General features: G+C 46.4%; 1 protein-coding gene across 1 annotated transcript in view; it reads right to left on the reverse strand.

Annotated features, from left to right (window-relative positions):
• LOC122151449 (adenylate kinase isoenzyme 1) overlaps positions 1-16230 on the reverse strand; it is a 37415-nt gene extending 21185 nt beyond the window's left edge. Inside the window, exon 1 of the mRNA XM_042782765.1 lies at positions 16063-16230. Within this exon, the coding sequence (XP_042638699.1) occupies positions 16063-16230 (168 nt within the window). The remainder of the gene's footprint in view (positions 1-16062) is intronic.
• Between the last annotated feature and the right edge of the window lie 2639 nt (positions 16231-18869).

Below are 18869 nucleotides of genomic sequence, written 5' to 3' on the forward strand. Positions count from 1 at the left end.
CAGGAGAGAGGTGGTGGGTGCTCTGGGAGGAACGGTTGAAGAAAGGGCTGGAGGAAGGCAACATGTCTGGCCTGGCAGGAATAGGCCTTGGGTTACTGCTGGTAATCCTGTCTTCCCCTTGTGGGATTAGAGAAGGTCAGAACATGTGGCCTCCTTGTCGTTTTTGCAGTAGGTGAGACAAAGTCTGGCCATTTTCACTTCCAAGGAGCATTTGGCTGCACTTCTTCTAGGACAGATCTGTTAGTTCTTTTGGCAGTCCATGGTACTTTCAGTATTCTTCACCAACACCACAACTCAAAAGCATCAACTCTTCTTCAGTCTGCTTTGTTCATTCTCTAGCTTTCACATGCATATGAGGTGATTGAAAACACCATGGCTTGGGTTAGGCACACCTTAGTCTTCAAGGAGACATCTTTGCTCTTCAGCACTTTGAAGAGGTCTTTTGGAGCAGATTTTCCTGGTGCAATACATCATCTGATTTCTTGACTGATGCTTCCATGATGTTGATTATGGATCCAAGCAATTTGAAATCTTTGACAACTTCAATCTTTTCTCCATTTATTGTGATGGTGCTTATTGGCCCAGTTATGAGGGTTTTCATCTTCTTTATGTTGAAGTGTAATCCATACTGCAGACTGAAGTCTTTAATCTTCATCAGTAAGTGCTTCAAGTCATCTTTACTTTCAGCAAGCAAGGTTGTGTCATCTGCATATCACAGGTTGTTAAATAGTCTTCCTCTAATCCTGATACCATGTTCTTCTTCATATAGTTCAGCTTCTTGGATTATTTGATCAGCATATAGATTGAGTACATATGGTGAAAGGATACAACGCTGACACACTCCCTTCCTAATTTTAAACCATGCAATATCTCCTTGTTCTGTTTGAATGACAGCCTCCTGTTCTATGTACAAGTTCCTCATTAGCACAGGTAAGTGTTCTGGAATTTCTATTTTTCTCAGTGTTATCCATAATTTGTTATGATCCACATAGCCAGATGCTTTTGCATAGTCAATAAAACACAGGTAAACATCTTTCTGGTATTCTTTGCTTTGAGCCAAGATCCATCTGACATCAGCAATGATATCCCTCATTCCAAGTCCTTGTCTGAATCCAGCTTGCATTTCTGGAAGTTCCCTGTCAATATACTGCGGTAACCATTTTTAAATTATCTTCAGCAATATTTTACTTGTATGTGATATTAATGATATTGCTTGATAATTTCCACATTTTTTGGGATCTCCTTTCTTTGGAATGGTTATGAATATGGATCTATTCCAGTCTGTTGGCCAGGTAGCTGTCTTCCAAATTTCTTGGCGTAAGCAAGTGAGTGCCTCCAGTGGGGCACCCGTTTGTTGAAACATCTCAATGGGTATTCTATCAATTCCTGGAGGCTTTTTTTTTTTTTTTTTGCCAATTCTTTCAGTGCATCTTTGACTTCTTCCTTCAAAACCATTGGTTCTTGATTGTATGTCATCTCCTGTAATAGATGCACATCAACCAATTCTTTTTTGTACGGTGATTGTGTGTATTCCTTCCATCTTCTTTTGATGTTTCCTGCATCATTCAATATTTTGACCATGTTGTTGTTGTTGTTGTTATGTGCCATCGAGTCAGACCTGACTCATAGTGACCCCTCCTTGGGTTTCCAAGGCAGTATCACTGCAGAAGTAGATTGCCCCATCTGCCTTCCGATTTTGCCCATAGAATCTTGAGGCTTCAATTTTTTCTTCAGTTCTTTCAGCTTGAGAAATGCTGAGCATGTTCTTCCTTTTTGGTTTTCTAACTCCAAGTCTTTGCACATTTCATTATAATACTTTACTTTGTCTTCTCAAGCTGCCCTTTGAATTCTTCTGTTCAGGTCTTTTATCTTGACCAATTTTCCCGTTTTCCATTTGCTTTAGCTACTCTCCATTCAAGATCAAGTTTCAAAGTCTCTTCTGACATCCATTTTGGTCTTTTTTTCCTTTCCTGTCTTCTAAATGACTTTTGCTTTCTTCATATATGATGTTCTTGATATAATTCCACAACTCATCTGGTCTTCAATCATTGGTGTTCAAGGCATCATATCTATTCTTCAGATGGTCTCTAAATTCAGGTGAGATATAATCACAGTCATATTTTGGCTTTTGTGGACTTGTTTTAATTTCCTTCACCTGCAACTCAAACTTGCATATGAGTAATTGATGGTCTGTTCCACAGTCAGCTCCTGGCCTTTTTTAGGCTCAAGATACTGAGCTTCTTCATCATCTCTTTCTGCAGTTGTAGTCAATCTGATTTCTGTGTATCCATCTGGTGAAGTCCATGTGCATAGCCACCATTGATGTTGCTGGAAAAAGTCAAAGTCGTTGGTTTTGCAAAATTCTATTATGTGATCTCCAGCATCATTTTTGTCACCATGGCCATATCTTCCAACTACTGATGATTCTTCTTCCTTTCCAACTTTGGGATTCCAATCACTGGTAATCATCAATACATCTTGACTGCATGGTTGGTTGATTTCATATTGCTGAAGTTAGTAAGATGTCCTTGATTTCTTCATCTTTGGCTTTAGTGGTTGGGGCGCAAATTTGAATAATAGTAATATTAACTGGTCTTCCTTGTAGGCATTTGGATATTATCCTATCACAGACAGTATTGTACTGCAGGATAGTTCTTCAAACATTCTTTGTGATGATGAATGCCATGGCATTCCTCTTAATTCGCCATTCCCAGCATTGTAGATCATATGCTTGTCTGATTCAAAATGGCCCAATACCAGTCCATTTCAGTTCACTAATGTCTAGCATATTGATTTTACACATTCCATTTCATTTTTGACTTCCAATTTTCCTAGATTCATATTTTGTACATTCCACATCGCCAATATTAATGGATGTTTGCAGTTGTTTTCTCCCATTTTGATTTGTTCCTTGTCAGCAAATTGAATGTCCTAAAAGCTTTACTCCATCCATGTCATTAAGGTCAACTCTGCTTTGAGGAGGCAGCTCTTCCCTTCCAACTTCAGGGGCTCATCTTCTGGCACTATATCAGACAATGTTTCAGGGCTAATCATAAAGTTTCCCAATAATATACTGGACAGTGTTTTCCTTCTATTGATAAGGTTTTCACTGGCCAACTCTTTGAGAAGTGGACGGCCCCTTCCTTCTTCTGAGTCTTTCTTAGTCTGGAAGCTCCTGCCCACCACAGGTGACTCTCCTTGTATTTGAAATGCCGGTGGCACAGCCTCCAGCCTCACACCAACATGGAAGCCACCACAGTACAACAAACTGACAGGTAAGTAAGTGATGAAGTGGGGGAAGGGGAGACTTAAGTAAACAATATTGGAACAATTGGGTCACAATTTGGAAAATGGTAAAATTGGATCCTTACAGCTTGTTCCACAAGTGGGATAAGTTCCAAACAGATCAGAGGTGTAAGTGAAAGAAAGAAAGCCATATGATGAATTTCCTTTATAACCTAAGAGTGAAAAAACACAGTTATGCCTCAAAATCCAGAAGCCATGACAGAAAAGACTGATGAATTGGGCAAAAAATATTTTTAAAATAACTTTTACATGGCAAACAACAACACAATAAGCAAAGTGAAAGACATCATTGGAAACTGGGAAAAATGTTTGCAACCCATGCCATAAAGGGCTAATATACCTCATATATAAAGAACTCCTAAAAATCAAGAAAAAGAGCAACAACATATTAGCAAAAAAAAAAAAAAAAAAAAAAGAGGGGAGGCACAAAAGATAAAAAGGTGGAGTTCACAGTTCACAGAATACATGAGAAAGGTCCTTCCATCTTAGCAAACATGCTCACCCTCACCCATCATAACAGAGATGCCTATGAGAGCTGCACTGGAGTGGGGATGAGATGGTCTAGCCCCTTGGGGTGACAGTCTGGCAGAGTCTTACACAGCTAAGCATAGGCTTACCACATGTTCCTAGCTGTTTACTCGAATGAGCTAAAAACCCATGTCCACACAAAAACCTGCACACAAATGTTTGTAGCAACTTTATTCATAATTGTAAAAAAGGAAGAGTGGGCAATCTATTTCCATAAAGATTTATTGCCTTGGAAACCCAACAGGGGTCACTGTGAATCAGAATCTACTCAATGGCAGTGGGTTTGGTTTTTTGTTTAGTGCCACTCTAACAGAAGGCACCACAAATGAGCAGCTTTGTCAAACAGGGATTTATTCTCTTACTGTTTAGGAAGCTGGAAGTCCGAGTTCAAAGTGCCAGGCTCTAGGGGCAGGGTGAAGGCCCCATGGCCTTGGGCTTCAGCTCTGCCTCTTGCTCCCGGCCCACTGAAGCTAGAGGCATCTCTTCACCCAGGCAGCTTGCTGCTGGCTGCTGAGGCTGACAAGCCCAAGGTCGACAAGTAAAATGGCACAGTCCCAAAACTATCAAATCACATGGCAGCCCATTAATTCAAGTTCATTAACAGTTCCAAGATCAGCAGACAACATGGCAGGCTGCTGAACAACGACTCGGCTACATGCAGGATTCAAGTATGCCAAAATGCTCCAGATCTTCCTCAAAGCTTCTCCTTATCTACTGGAAGCAGACCACATCCCTAAGGCAGCTACTCAGCTGCTTGTGGTAGATCCCACCATGGAGCTGATTACCAGTCTCATCATGGGAAATACTACATCCAGCTGCCCAGCCACTCAGCCAGGCCCAGCCAAGCTGACATACAACCTTAACTGTCACAATGTGCTTCAATAGAATGGATAAACACATTACAGTACATCCATACCCTGGGGTACTATTCAGCAATAAAAAGAAACAAGCTACCAAGCTGCAGAAAGACATGGAAAAACCTTACATGCATGTTGCCAAGTGAAGGGAGCCTGTGGGAAGGAGCTCCATACTGGATGATCCAACTATAGAACCTTCTGGAAAAGGCAAAACTACACAGACAGAAGATGAGTGGTTGCCAGGGTGCTGGGGAAGCAGGAATGGATGAGCAGGGGTGCACAGGGCATTTTTATCTCTTCTTCTTCTTTTTTCTTTAATTTTTATTGTGATTTGGGTGAAAGTTGACAGAGCAAATTCACTTTCCATACAGCAGCTCACATACACTTTGTCTCAGGACATTGACTGCAATTTCCCACAATGCAACAGCTCCCCTTCCATATCCTCCCCACAGTTACCTCTTCCCTGTGTCCTTCCCTGCCATGCACTCCTGCCCCCTGAGCTGTCTCCCGTGCACAGGGCATTTTTAGAGCAATGGCACTATTCTGTGTGATACTGTCATGGGGGACACATAGCATTATGCATTTGTCAGCACGCACAGGACTATGCAAGACTAAGAGTGGCGCCTCATGTAAACCGTGGGCTTCAGTTAATAGGAATGTGTCAGTATTAGTTCATCAGCTGTAACAAATGTACCCCTGGAGGAAGGTGTTAATAAATAGGAGAAAGTGTGTGTAGGCAAGAGGGGGTATACTGAGACTCCTCTTCCTGAATAATTTCTCTATAAATCTAAATGGCTCTAAAAAACAGTGTATTAAAAATTTTTTTTTAAAGATACCTGTTTTGGTTCCCTAGTGCCACTCTGACAGGAAACATACCACAAATGGGATGGCCTTAACAAACAGGAGTTTATTCTTATTTATTCAATTTGGAGGCTTTAAGTCCAAGTTCAAGTGCCAGGCTCTAGGGGCTGGGTGAAAGCCCCTCAACCTTGGAGTCCAGCTCTGCCTCCTGCTCCCGGCCCACTGGAGCTAGAGGCGTTTCTTCACTCAGACAGCTGCTGGCTGCTGAGGCTGAGAAGCCCCAAGGTTGACAAGGAAACAGGCACGGTCCCAATGTTACCACACGACAGTCCATTGACTTAAGTCCATTGTAAGTCCCAGCGCTGGCAGAACATGGCAGACTGCTGAACAATGACACGGCTACATGCAGGGTCCAAGCGTGCCATAAGCTAGAGACCATTCCCAAGGCTTCTGCTTATATACAGGAAACAGACCACATCCCTAAGGCAGCTACTCAGCTGCTCCCAGTAGATTCCACCATGGAGCTGATTACCAGTCTCACATGGGGAATACTACATCCAGCTGCCCAGCCACTCAACCAAGCCCAGCCAAGCTGACACACAAACATAACCACCACAATACCCTAAGATACCTTTTCTTGCCAAAATCTGAAAGTCTGACGGCATCCGCTGTTGGTGCGGCTGTGGGGAAATGGGCACCTTCTCAGGGTCAGAGTACCCAAAAAACAAGGGAAGCACGGGCTTCCTCGTGCTTCCTCACTAGTCTGTAGCGAACACTTCCACATTTGTCACCACATCAAAGACTCTTCTAGGTATGGCTGGCATCTGTCTGTCTCCCAACCCCTGTCACCTTCCTAGAATCAAAGCCTTTTTTCACATGTCCAATCCCTGACAGAGATGCAGCACCCAGTAAGCAAGGTAAGCATGGGTTTACTTGTGCTTACTTACTAATCTGTAGTGAACAGTTTCACATGTTTTTCACTGCATGGCTTGCCATGTTGCTGTGAGGCTGGAAGATATGCCCCTGGTATTTCAAATACCAGCAGGGTCACTAGTGGTGGACAGGTCTCAGGGGAGTTGCCAGACTAAAAGAGATTAGGAAGAAAGGCCTGGCAATTGATTCCTGAAAATCAGCCAGTGAGAAGCCTATGGATTATAACAGAATGTTGTCTGATGTGGCGCTGGAAGATGAGCCCCGTAGGTTAGAGGACACTGAAAATACACAGTGGCCGCAACCATGGGTTCAAATGCACCGATCACCATAGAGATGGTGCAGGACCAGGCAATGTTTCGTTCTGTTGTCTGTGGGGCAGTCATGAGTTGGAGCCACAATGACGACAAATAACCTCGAGAACACGGGTAAAAGAAGAATGAGAAGATCCCTAAGTTTCAAACAGCTGTGTGGTTGTTGGCTGCTGTTGGTCAATTACAACTCATGGCCAACCCTCGTGTGCAGAGAACAAGTGCTCCTTAGGGGTTTCAAGGCTGTGACCTTGCAGATCCCCAGGCTCGGCTTCTGAGGCCTCCGTGGGTGGGAGACCATTTCCAAGCTCGTGATGCGCAGCTGAGTGCATTAGACATTGGCACCACAGTGGGCCTCCAAGTTCCCATCCTGGGCCTCAGAGGGACGAGCTGAACCGTGCTGTCTGTGCCGATCCGTCAGCAGACGGCCCAGGATGGCGCAGCATGCGTTCCCTTGGGGGGGGGGTTGTCACGAGTCTAGGGCTGACTCCAGGCACCCAACAACAACAACTGAGCCGAAAACGAGCCGTTCCTGAAGATGAGAATGGAGACGTGCAAAGCACAGAGACTGGTGCCCGGGCACGGTGAACTCTCAGTGAGCGTTCGTGGTGCTGTTGCCATGGGGACCTGCAGGCTGGCGTTGCCCAGAGAAACTGGGCATTTTGATGTGGAATCTCCTGATTGTAGACTGTTGGTCACTGTTATGGACTAAATTGCATCCTCCCCCCAAAAGATACATTGATGTTCGAATCCTGAGCCTGACCTGGCTTGGAAGCAATGTCTTTGATGATGTTATGGCAGAAGTTAACATGAGGTCATACTGGAGGAGGGGGAGTCCTGGTACAATAAGACTTGGGGTTTTTCTGTTTTCATTTTTGCTGAGCATATACTCAGCAATCCGCACACCACTTCAGCAATTTGCACATGTTACCGAGTGACACTGGCGGCAGGTCCCCAGTGATGCCACCTTTCTCAACCACTTTCCTAACCTCCTTCACCACCGTCACCACACGCTCACTGCCGCCTGAGCATCTCACCTACCCCTCAACTGCTGTTGTCATTTTGATCCCAGGGCTAGTTCTTTAAGAGGATACTGCTTCATGCAGACATTCCCTTCTCGTTGTTGCCAGATGTCGTTGGGTCACCTTGGACTCACAGCCACCCCATGAACAACCAAATGAAACATTATCTGGACCTGTATCATCCCCACAATCCCTGCTACGCTTGACCCCATCATGGCAGCCACTGTGTCAATCCATCTCGTGTGGGCCTTCCCCTTGTTTGCTGACCCTCCACTTTACCAAGCATGTCCTTCTCCACGGAGTGGTCCCTCCTGACAACATGACCAAAGTAGGTGAGACGATGTCTGGTCATTGTCATTTCCAAGGAGCATTCCGGCTGTGGGAGCTCTGGTGGTGTAGTGCCTAAGGCATTCGACTGCTAACCAGAGGGCTGGCGGTTCAAACCCACCAGCCACTCCTTGGAAGGAAGATGGGGCAATCTACTTCCGTAGTGATACCACCTCAGAAACCCAAGGAGGGGTCGCTATGAGTTGGGTCCGACTCGATGGCAGTGAGTTATTCCGGCTGTACTTCTTCCAGGACAGATTTGTTCGTTCTTCTGGCAGTCCATGGCGCTTTCAGCATTCGTTGCCAGCACCACAACTCAAAGGCATCAACTGTTCTTCAGTCTTCATTATCCACTGTCCAGCTTTCACACGCATATGAGGCGATTAAAATACCATGGCTTGGGTCAGACGCACCTTAGTCCTCAAAGAGACATCTTTGCTTCTTACCAGTTTAAAGAGGTCTTTTGCAGCAGATTTGCCCAGTGCAACACAATGCCTGATTTCCTGACGGCTGCTTCCAAGGGTGTTGACTGTGGATCCAAGCAAAGTGAAATTTCTGACAACTTCTGTCTTTTCTCCATTTATCATGATGCTGCTTATTGGTCCAGTTGTGAGGATTTTTGTTTTCTTCATGTTGAGGTGTAATCCATACGCAGGCTGTAGTCTTTAATCTTCATCAGTAAGTGCTTCAAGTCATCCTCACTTTCAGCAAGCAAGGTTGTGTCATCTGCGTATCACAGGTTGTTAATGAGTCTTCCTGCAATCCTGATGCCACGTTCTTCTTCATATAGTCCAGCTTCTCGGATTATTTGCTCAGTATAGAGATTGAATATGTATGGTGAAAGGATACAACCCTGACAGACTCCCTTCCTGAATTTAAACTATTCAGTATCTGTTCTGGTTACCTAGTGCCGCTCTGACAAGAATATACCACAAATGGGATGGCTTGAAAAAACAGGAGTTCATTCTTTTGTAGTTTGGAGGCTTTAAATCCAAGTTCAAAGTGCCAGGCTCTAGGGGCTGTGTGAAAGCCCCTTGACCTTGGGCTTCAGCTCTGTCTCTTGCTCCTGGCCCACTGAAGCTAGAAGTATCTCTTCACTCAGGCAGCTACTGGCTGCTGAGGCTAACAAGACCAAGGTCGACAAATAAAATGGCACAGTCCCGATGTTACCAAACCACACGGCAGGCCATTAAGTCCATTGTAAGTCCCAAGGTTGGCAGAGCATGGCAGGCTGAACAATTACACGGTTATATGCAGAGTCCAAGCGTGCCATAAGCTAGAGACCATTCCCAAAGCTGTTTCTTATGTATGGGAAGCAGAACACACCCCTAAAGCAGCTACTCAGCTGCTTGCGGTAGGTCTTGCCATGGAGTTGCTTGCTGCAACCGTTTTTGAATTATCTTCAGCAAAATTTGATCTGCATGTGATATTAATGATATTGTTTGATAATTTCTGCTTTCTGTTGGGTCACCTTCCTTGGAATGGGCACAAATCTGCCTCACTTAACTGCTAACTGAAAGGCTTCATGTTTGAACCCATCCAGCAGTCCTGCAGAAGAAAGGGCTGGCAATCTGCTTCTGTAAAGATTATTGTTGTTATGTGCTGTCGAGTCGGACCTGACTCATAGCTACCCCTCCTTGGGTTTCCGAGGTGGTATCACTATGGAAGTCGATTGCCCAGCCTTCCTGGTCCATAGAGTCCTGTGAATTGGAACTGACTCCACGGCACATAACAACAGAAGCGCCTCGTAAGGAAGTCCTGCTGACCTGCTTCCAAATGGTGGGAGCACTAAAAATCCTGCGGAGCATGGTTCTCTTCTGCACACGTGGGCTCGTGGGCTCGCTATGAATGAGAATGGACTCCCCGGGGCAACCAGGACAACAACAGAAGCTGAAATAGACAAGCAGGGCCCCCTGCTGGAGCCACACCTTGAGTTCAGGCACCCAGGCTCCTGAACTGTGAGAAAATACGTTTCTGCTCTTTAAAGCCACCCCAGGGTGATATATTCGTTACAGCAGCTCCAGGTAACTAAGGAGCTCTGGTAGTGCAGTGGTTAAGGCATTCAGCTGCTATCCACAAGGTTGGCGGCTTGAACCCACCAGCCACTGTGCAGGAGAAAGGTGAGGTAGTCTGCTTCTATCCATATTGACTGTCTTGAAACCTTGTGGGGCAGCTCTACTCTGTCCTATGAGGTTGCGATGAGTCACAATAACCTTGACAGCAATGGGTTTGGTTTGGGTTTAGGGACAAAGACACCCATGTTCTAGAAACTTCCCAACAACCTGACTGTCCCTATAACACAAAACTCCCTTCCTCTAGAGCCTCACCCACTCTGATCTCCATCCACCTTCCCCAAGGTGAGAAGGGAGGAAGGAGTTCACGCCCTGCTGCACAAGCATGTGTGCACATGCATGCACACAACACACACATGCACACATGCACGCACACACACTCACGCACATGCATGCACATATGCATATACAGGTGCATACAGATGCACACACGTGCACACATGAACATACACGCACGATTTGCGGTCACTTACAATGTGCTCAAACTCCTTGGCCTGCTTCAGCTCCCGGGGGAAGCCATCAATGAGGAAGCCCCGGCTCTCCGGGCGGGACAACAAGTTGTCACTGACCATGTCGAGGATGACGCCCTGGGAAGGAAGCGGAGTGGGATTCAGTGTCGGGCAGCTCCTCTTTCCACCCACCCTGCATCCCAAGGAGAGCGGTTTCTCATGGTCACGTTGGCAATTACTCATCCTCTATCTGCACCTCGGATGACGTCGGTGGTGCCTGCCCACCCAGCTCCCTGTGTTCTGAGTGTGCTGTGGGGCCCTGGGGGCATCCGAGACCCACATCTGGCTTTGGGCACCCTAACTGTGGGCTGGGGGTGTCGACCAGGTGCCCGGCTTGCCTGGCCTCACTAATCGTCACCAGAGCATTACAAGCAGGTACTAATGTAAACACCCAACCTCACTGCTGGTGAACGACTCCAACTCACAGCAAACCCGTGTGCGTCAGAGTGGAACTATGCTTCATAGGTTTTCAACGGCTGGTTATTTGAAAGTAGATGGCTAGGCCTTTCTTTGAAGTCTCCACTGGGTGGACTGGAACCGCCGACCTTTTAGCAACCAAGCAGTCGAACCGTTTACACCACCCAGGGCCTCCTAAAACCAAACCAGTTGCCGTTGAGTCATGCTGTCAATGCCGACGCCTGCTGCCTCCATGTGACAAAGTAGAACTGTGCTCTACAGGGTTTTCTTGGCTGTCATCTTTACTGAAGGGGATTTCCAGGCCTTTCTTCCTCAGTGCCACTGGGTGGCTTTGAGCCATCAACCTTTAGGTTAGTTTGTTGTCGTTGCTCAGTACTGCCAAGTTGGTTCTGATTCATGTTGTTGTTGTTAGGTGTTGTCAGGTGGGTTCTGACTCATAGCGACCCTACGTACAACTGACCGGAACACGGCCTGGTCCTGCGCCATCCTCATAACTGTTGCTATGTTTGAGCCCATTGTTGCAGCCACTGTGTTAGTCCATCTCATTGAGGGTCTGCCCCGTTTTGCTGACCCTCACTTTTCCAAGCATGACATCCTTCTCCAGGGCCTGGTCCCTCCTGATACCTGCCCAAAGTACGTGACATGAAGCCTCGCCATCCTTGCTCCTAAGGAGCATTCTGGCTGCACTTCTTCCAAGACTGATGTTGGTTCTTCTGCCAGTCCATGGTATATTTAAAAGTCTTCAATAACACCATAATTCAAAGGCACCAATTTTTCTCTGGTTTCCTTATTCATTGTCCAGCTCTCACATGCATATGAGGTGACTGAAAATACCATGGCTTGGGTCAGATGCTCCTTAATCTTCAAAGTGGTATCTTTTCTTTCTAACACATTAAGGAGGTCTTTTGCAGCGGATCTGCCCAGTGCAATACATCATCTCGTTTCCTGACTGCTGCTTCCATGGGTGTTGATTGTGGATTCAAGTGAAATGAAATCCTTGACAACTTCAATCTTTTTTTTTTTTTTTTTTTTTATCATGATGTTACTTCTTGGTCCAGTTGTGAGGATTTGTGTTTTCTGAAGGCTATAGTCTTTGATCTTCACCAGTACATGCTTCAAGTCATCTTCAGTTTCAATAGGCGAGGTTGTGTCATCTGCATGTTGCAGGTTGTTAATGAGCCTTCCTCCAATCCTGATGCTATGTTCTTCTTCATGTAGTCCAGCTTCTCAGATTATTTGCTCAGCATGCAGATTGAATAAACCAAAACAACAAACAAATAAAAATCCACACCCAAGGTCCCTGGGTGGTGCAGACGGTCTGCACTCAGCTAGTAACCTAATGGTTGCCTGTTGGAACCCAGCCACTGCCACCATGGAAGATCCGGGCCTGGCTGCTTTATAATTATAATCTGTAAAGATTATAGCCAACACATCTCTGGAGCCTACAGAGTCTCTCCAGACGAATACCTAAACAAACAAATGCCTCAAATAAATAAAAACCCAACACTCTGCCATCAAGTTGATTCCAACTCATGGCAAGCCTATAGAACAGAACAGAAGTGCCTCATAGGGTTCCTGAGGCTGTGATATTCACAGAAGCAGACTGTCTCAACTTTCTTTCATGGAGGGGCTCATGGGTTCAAACCCCTAACCTTTTGGTTAGCAGCCAAATGCTATAACCACTGCACTACCAGAGTGAGTATAAACCAAAAAACCAAACGCACTGCCATGGAGTTGATTCCAACTCATAGTGACCCCCATTGGGTTTCCAAGGCAGTAAATCTTTATGGAAGTAGATTGCCCAGTCTTCTTTCCATGGAGTGGTTGGTGGGTTTAAACTGCCAACCTTCTAGTTAGCAGTCAAATGCCTTAGGCGCTATGCCACTAGAGCTCCTCAGAATAAGTATGGTGAAGGACAAAACCCTGACACATACATTTCCTGATTTTAAACCATGCAGTATCCCCTTGTTCTGTTTGAATGACTGCCTGTTGGTCTCTGTACAGGTTCTGCATGAGCACAATTAAGTGTTCTGGAATTTCCATTCTTCCCAATGTTATCCATAATTTGGTAGGATCCACATAGTCAAATGCCTTTGCATAGTCAATAAAACACAGGTAAACATACTTCTAGTATTTTCTGCTTTCCACCAAGATCATCTGACATCAGTAATAATAATCCTTATTCCATGTCCTCTTCTGAACCCAACTTGACCTGTCGATACACTGCTGCAACTATGTTTGAATTATCTTCAGCAAAATTTTACTTGCGTGTGATATCAATGATATTGTTTGACAATCTCCACATTCTGTTGGATCACTTTTCTTTGGAATGGGCACAAATGTGGATCTATTCTAGTTGGTTGGCCTGGTAGCTGTCTTCCAAATTTCCACATTGTTCTCTCTCTCTATCCAGGGTCTCCTACATAGATCCCCCTCCGAGTGGTTGACAGTGGTAGCCGGGCACCATCTAGTTCTTCTGGTCTCATAGTCATATAGGCTGAGGATCACATGGTGTACCAGTCGCTAGGACTAATTCTTTCCTATACCAGATGCTTTTATTGGTTTTCATTGTCCAGAAGGTTTTCACTGGCTGATTTTTACAAGTAGATTGCCAGCCCCTTCTTCCTAGTCTCTCTTAGTCTGGAAGTTCCACTGAAGCCTGTCCATCATAGATGACCCCTCCAGTATTTGAAATACCAGGTTTCATAGCTTCTAGCGCCATAGCAACAAGCAAGCTACCACAGTATGATAACCTGACAGATGTGTGGTGGAAAACCTGCAAGTCCATACCGACAACTAGGAAGATGGCAGGGGTCTGGGTAATGTTTTGTTCTGTGAGCATCAGGTCAGCATGAGTTGGAGCTCACTCAACAGCAGAGTCCCTGGATGGTGCAAATGGGCAACACGCTTTGCTCCTAACCAGAAGGTTGGAGGTTTGAGTCCACTCAGAGGTGCCTTGGGAGAAAGATCTGGTGACTACTTCAGAAAACTAGCCACTGAAAACACTATGGAGTTCTACTCTGACACACAGAGGGTTGTCATGAAACCCAAAACCAAACCCATTGCCACTGAGTCAGATCTGACTCATAGCAACCCCTCTTTGGGTTTCTGAGGCAGTATCACTACAGAAGTAGATTGTCCAACCTTCCTTCCAAGGAGTGATTGGTGGGTTTGAACTGCCAGCCTTCTGGTTAGCAGTCAAATGCCTTAGGCACTACACCACCAGAGCTCCCAGGGTTGCCATGAGTTAGAGTCAACTCCACAGCCACCAGTTTTTAAATTTTGCTGAGCATATATTAAGTACCCCCAAAAAACAAACCCACTGCTGGTGTCCATCCCAACTCATAGCGACACTATAGGACAGAGTAGAAGTGCCCCATAGGGTTTCCAAGGCTGTAAATCTTTACAGAAGAAGACTGCTATGTCTTTCTTCCATAGAGCAGCTGGTGGGTTCAAACCATTGACGTTTTGGTGAGCAGCCAAATGCCTTAAGTGCCATGGGTCAAAATTAAAATTTCCACAATATTAAATTTGTGTATGAATATGTAAGTTTTCTTTTTTAGTTCAGGAAACATCTGGTCTGGAAGTCAGACAAGACTTCCAATGTGTGGACGGAATTTTATACCAGCAGACAAACAGGAATACAAAAGCTAGACTGGGCAATTTGGGGATTGGCTGTCGGGCATTGTCTTTCATTATTTGGGATTCAGGGCACATTTTGAATGAGAGTCAAGTGACCAGTCTACTTCTCATTGACTAGCTTAGGTTTCCATTTCCGGGAGAGTCAACTGGTCGACTTGGACGGGGGCTACTGGGAAGGTTAGACATTTACAGGAAGTAGATTTAGGTTTCAGTTTAGAGAAGTGAAGCTCAGCACAAGTGACCTCATTTTGAGGCTGGTTCAGACAAGTTAGGAGCCCTGGGGGTGCAGTGTTTGAGTGTCCAGCTGCTTACTGAAAGGTGAGTGGTTTGAATCTACCAGCTGCCTCATCTGTGGGAGAAAGATGAGGCAATCTGCTTCTGTGAAGATTATAGCCTTAGAAATGGGGCAATTCTACTTTGTCCCACAGGGTTCTTAGGAGTTGGAATTGATCAGACAGTAACAGGTTTGGATTTAGTTTATAGTCAGGTGGCACAATGGGTAAGCTCTCAGCTGCTAAAGGAAAGATTAGCAATTCAAACCCACCAGCCACTTCCTGGGAGAAAAGACCCTAAATGATTTCAGCCAAGGAAACCCGATGGGGCAGTTCTACTCTGTCACGTAGGGTGACTGCTTGATGGCAACTAACAACAAACAATTACAGGAGTCTCTGGGTGGTGCAAACAGTTAACGAGCTCAGCTACTAACCAAAAGGCTGGAGGTTCAAGTGCAGCCAGAGACACCTCCGAAGAAAGGTCTGGTGATCTTTTTCTGAAAAATCATTCCCTGAAAACCCTATGGAACTTAGTTCTATTCTGACACAGATGGTGTTGCCATGAGTTGGGATCGGTTCCATGGCAACTGGTTCTTAATTTTATAGAGCATGTCTTAAGTGCCAGGGAGCTCTGGTAGCATAGTGCCTAAGGCACTTGACTGCTAACCAGAAGGCTGGCGGTTCAAGCCCACCAGCCACTCCTCGCAAGGAAGGTTGGGCAATCTACTTCCATAGTGATACTGCCTCAGAAACCCAAGGTGGGGTCGGTATGAGTTGGGTCTGACTCGACGGCACATAACAACAACAACATAACAACAACAACTTAAGTGCCAGGCACTGCGTTGAACATTTTATGGGAATGTTGTCATCCAACCCTCACTGCAGCCTTCTGACAGGGGTCCAGCTGGTCTCCCCATTTTGTGGAGGAGGTGATGGAGACTCACTGCACTGAGGCAGCCACCGAGCTGGGGGCCAGGGCCTTCCTCATGCAGCCTCCCCATGAGGCCTTCCCGAGAAGCTGACCCCTGTGTGCCCCCTCCACCCTGCCCTCCACCAGCCAGCTCTCACCGTGGGCACCAGGAGCCCCCGCAGCATGATGTCCTGGATCTGCCGTCCCCGCCGGGTGCCCCGTTGGGCCTCCTGCCGCAGCAGCTGGCCCAGCCCCACGTGGCAGAAGCCGTACTTGGTCGCCATGTTTTTGCACTGCGTCCCTTTGCCACAGCCTGGACCGCCCATCACGAAGATGATCAGGGGGGACTTGAGGACATCTAGGGTGCCCAGGGAAGAGGGGGTGTTAAGGACTGGATCATGTGCCCCCCAAAATACGTATTGAAATCCTAACTCCTGTACCTATACCATGTTGAATGCCTTTGCATAGTCAAGAAAACAAGCAAACATTTTTCTGGTATTCTTTGCTTTGTCAGGTATAGGACCCTGTTTGGAAACAAAGCTTTTCTTTTGTTATGTTAATGAGGTCAGGCTAGAGTAGGGTGAGTTCTAAACCTTATCAAAAAGAGCAGAATACACACACACACACACATGCACACACACAGGGATGAGGAGGACAGACCTATGGCAGATGCATCTATAAGCTCAGGAACGCCAAGGAGTTCCTGGGTGACCCAAATGGCTAACTCACTCAACTGCTAACCAGAAGGTTAGGAGTTGAAGTCCACACACATGTGCCCTGGAAAAAAGGCCTGGAAATCTACTCTTGAAAAATCAACCACTGAAAACCCTATTGTTCTGACCCTCTAGTGCTGCTACAACTGAAATACCACAAGTGGATGGCTTTAACAAGTAAGGATTTATTCTCTTACAGTTTAGGAGGCTAGAAGTCTGAGTTCAGAGTACCGGCTCGAGGAGTTGGGTGAAGGTCCCTCAACCTTGGGCTTCAGCTCTGCCTCTTGCTCCCAACCCACTGAAGTTGGAGGCCTCTCTTAACTGCTGGCTGCTGAGGCTGACAAACCCAAGGTCAACAAGTAAAATGGCACAGTTCCAAGATTAGCAAAGAACATGGCAGGGCACTAGTTCACATCCAGAAATAGTCCCAAGATCGGCAGGCAACATGACAGGCCACTGAGAGGAAGACTCAGCCAAAGGTGGGATCCAGATGTGCCAAAAGCTAAACACCTTTCCCAAATCTTCTCCTTATATACTGGAAGCAGGTCACACCCTGGAGGCAACCGCTTAGCTACTCATAGCAGATTCCACCATCGAGCTGATTACCAGTCTCATCATGGGGAATAACTACATCCAGCTGCCCAGCCACTCAAAATCAGGCCCAGCCAAGTTGACACACAACTTAACTCCCACACCTACAGAATATAGTTCTTCTCTGACACACAGGGGGTCTCCATGAGATGGACAACAACTGGGTTTAGGAGCTGATGTAGACAAAGAAGGATCTCCTCCTAGAGCCACACCCTGAATTTGGACTCTAGCCTCCTGAACTGTGAGAACATGAATGTCTGATCTTTAAAGCCACTCACTACTGGTGTTTCTGTTATGGCCATCATCTGGAACTATGTCAGAGGTAGATGAATTGTGGCTTTGGGGCTGGTGGGCACCAGTGTGACTGTGTCCACATTAATGCACATTGTTGGACGACATTGGACATAGGTCTCCTGGCATACCCAATTTTGCCCTAGAGTGGCACCGGGGGGCACATGGGCCTGAGATGCTGTGTGTTGGGTGTCGTTGCTGAGGGTTGATGTACATGAGGATGAACTTGACAGGCCAGATGCTTTGCTCACAGAACATTTGTGAATGCTCACAACTGCCATCCTACAGCTGAGCATGCAGGAGAGGCAGGGACTGGACCACTGTTATGGATCACATCCTTGCCAAGCAATTTGGAAGACAGCTACTGTGGTGGTGAAGTTTGCGTGTCAACTTGGCTGGGCCTGGTTGAGTGGCTGGGCAACTGAATGTAGTTATTCCCCATGGTGAGATTGGTAATTAACTCCATGGTGGAATCTATTGGAGCAGCTGAGTAGCTGCTTTGGGTATATGATCTGCTTCCTGTATGTAAGAAACAGGGAATGGTCTCTGGCTTATGGCACACTTGAACCCTGTATGTAGCTGTGTCATTGTTCAGCAGCCTGCCAGGCTCTGACGACTTTGAGACTTTGAATGGACTTGAATTAATGGCCTGCCATGTGGTTTGGTGACATTGGGACTGTGCTTTTTTTACAAGCAAGCATAAATGGGGGAAGATAGATGCCAGGCCACGTGATTTCCAAGGATCCGAGGACAGAAGCCGAAAAGAGGCAAGGACCTTCTCCTGGAGCTAACACAGAGAGAAAGCCTTCCCTCAGAGCTGGTGCCCTGAATTTGGCCTCCTGGCCTCCTAAACTGGGAGGAAATGAAGTTGTTTGTTATAGTCTCCCCCCTTTTGGCATTTCTGTCACAGCAGCACCAGGAGACTTAGACACCCACATCCTCAGACTCATCTCACACCACACTCCCTTCCTGCCTTGGAAGGTTGTGGCCCCAGTGGCCTTTCTATTCCCGGAAGATTTCACACTCATCCCTCCCTAGGGACCTTCGTCTCACTATTCCATCTTCCTAGGACCCCCGCTCTAGTCATGTCGGTGACAGCTCACACGGCAGTCCGTCTCCATCCTCCATCTAAAAGCCCTCCCAAGAGCCCCTGGGCCGCACAAACAGTGAAGCTGGACTACTGCTGAGAGGTTGGACTCAACCCCCCCCAGAGTTGCCTTGGAAGACAGGCCTGGTGGTCTGCTTCTGAAAACTCGCTGGGGCCCAGTTTTACTCTGCATGCATGAGGTCGCAGGGAGGTGGAGTCAAGAGCAACTAACAACATCAACAGTACTGAGTGGGCTTGAGTAGAAACCAAAACCAAAACAAAT

This window comes from Orycteropus afer, unplaced genomic scaffold (genome assembly GCF_000298275.1).
Source record: "Orycteropus afer afer isolate SDZICR_OR568_19922 unplaced genomic scaffold, OryAfe1.0 scaffold00461, whole genome shotgun sequence".
In the NCBI taxonomy this organism is placed as follows: domain Eukaryota; kingdom Metazoa; phylum Chordata; class Mammalia; order Tubulidentata; family Orycteropodidae; genus Orycteropus; species Orycteropus afer.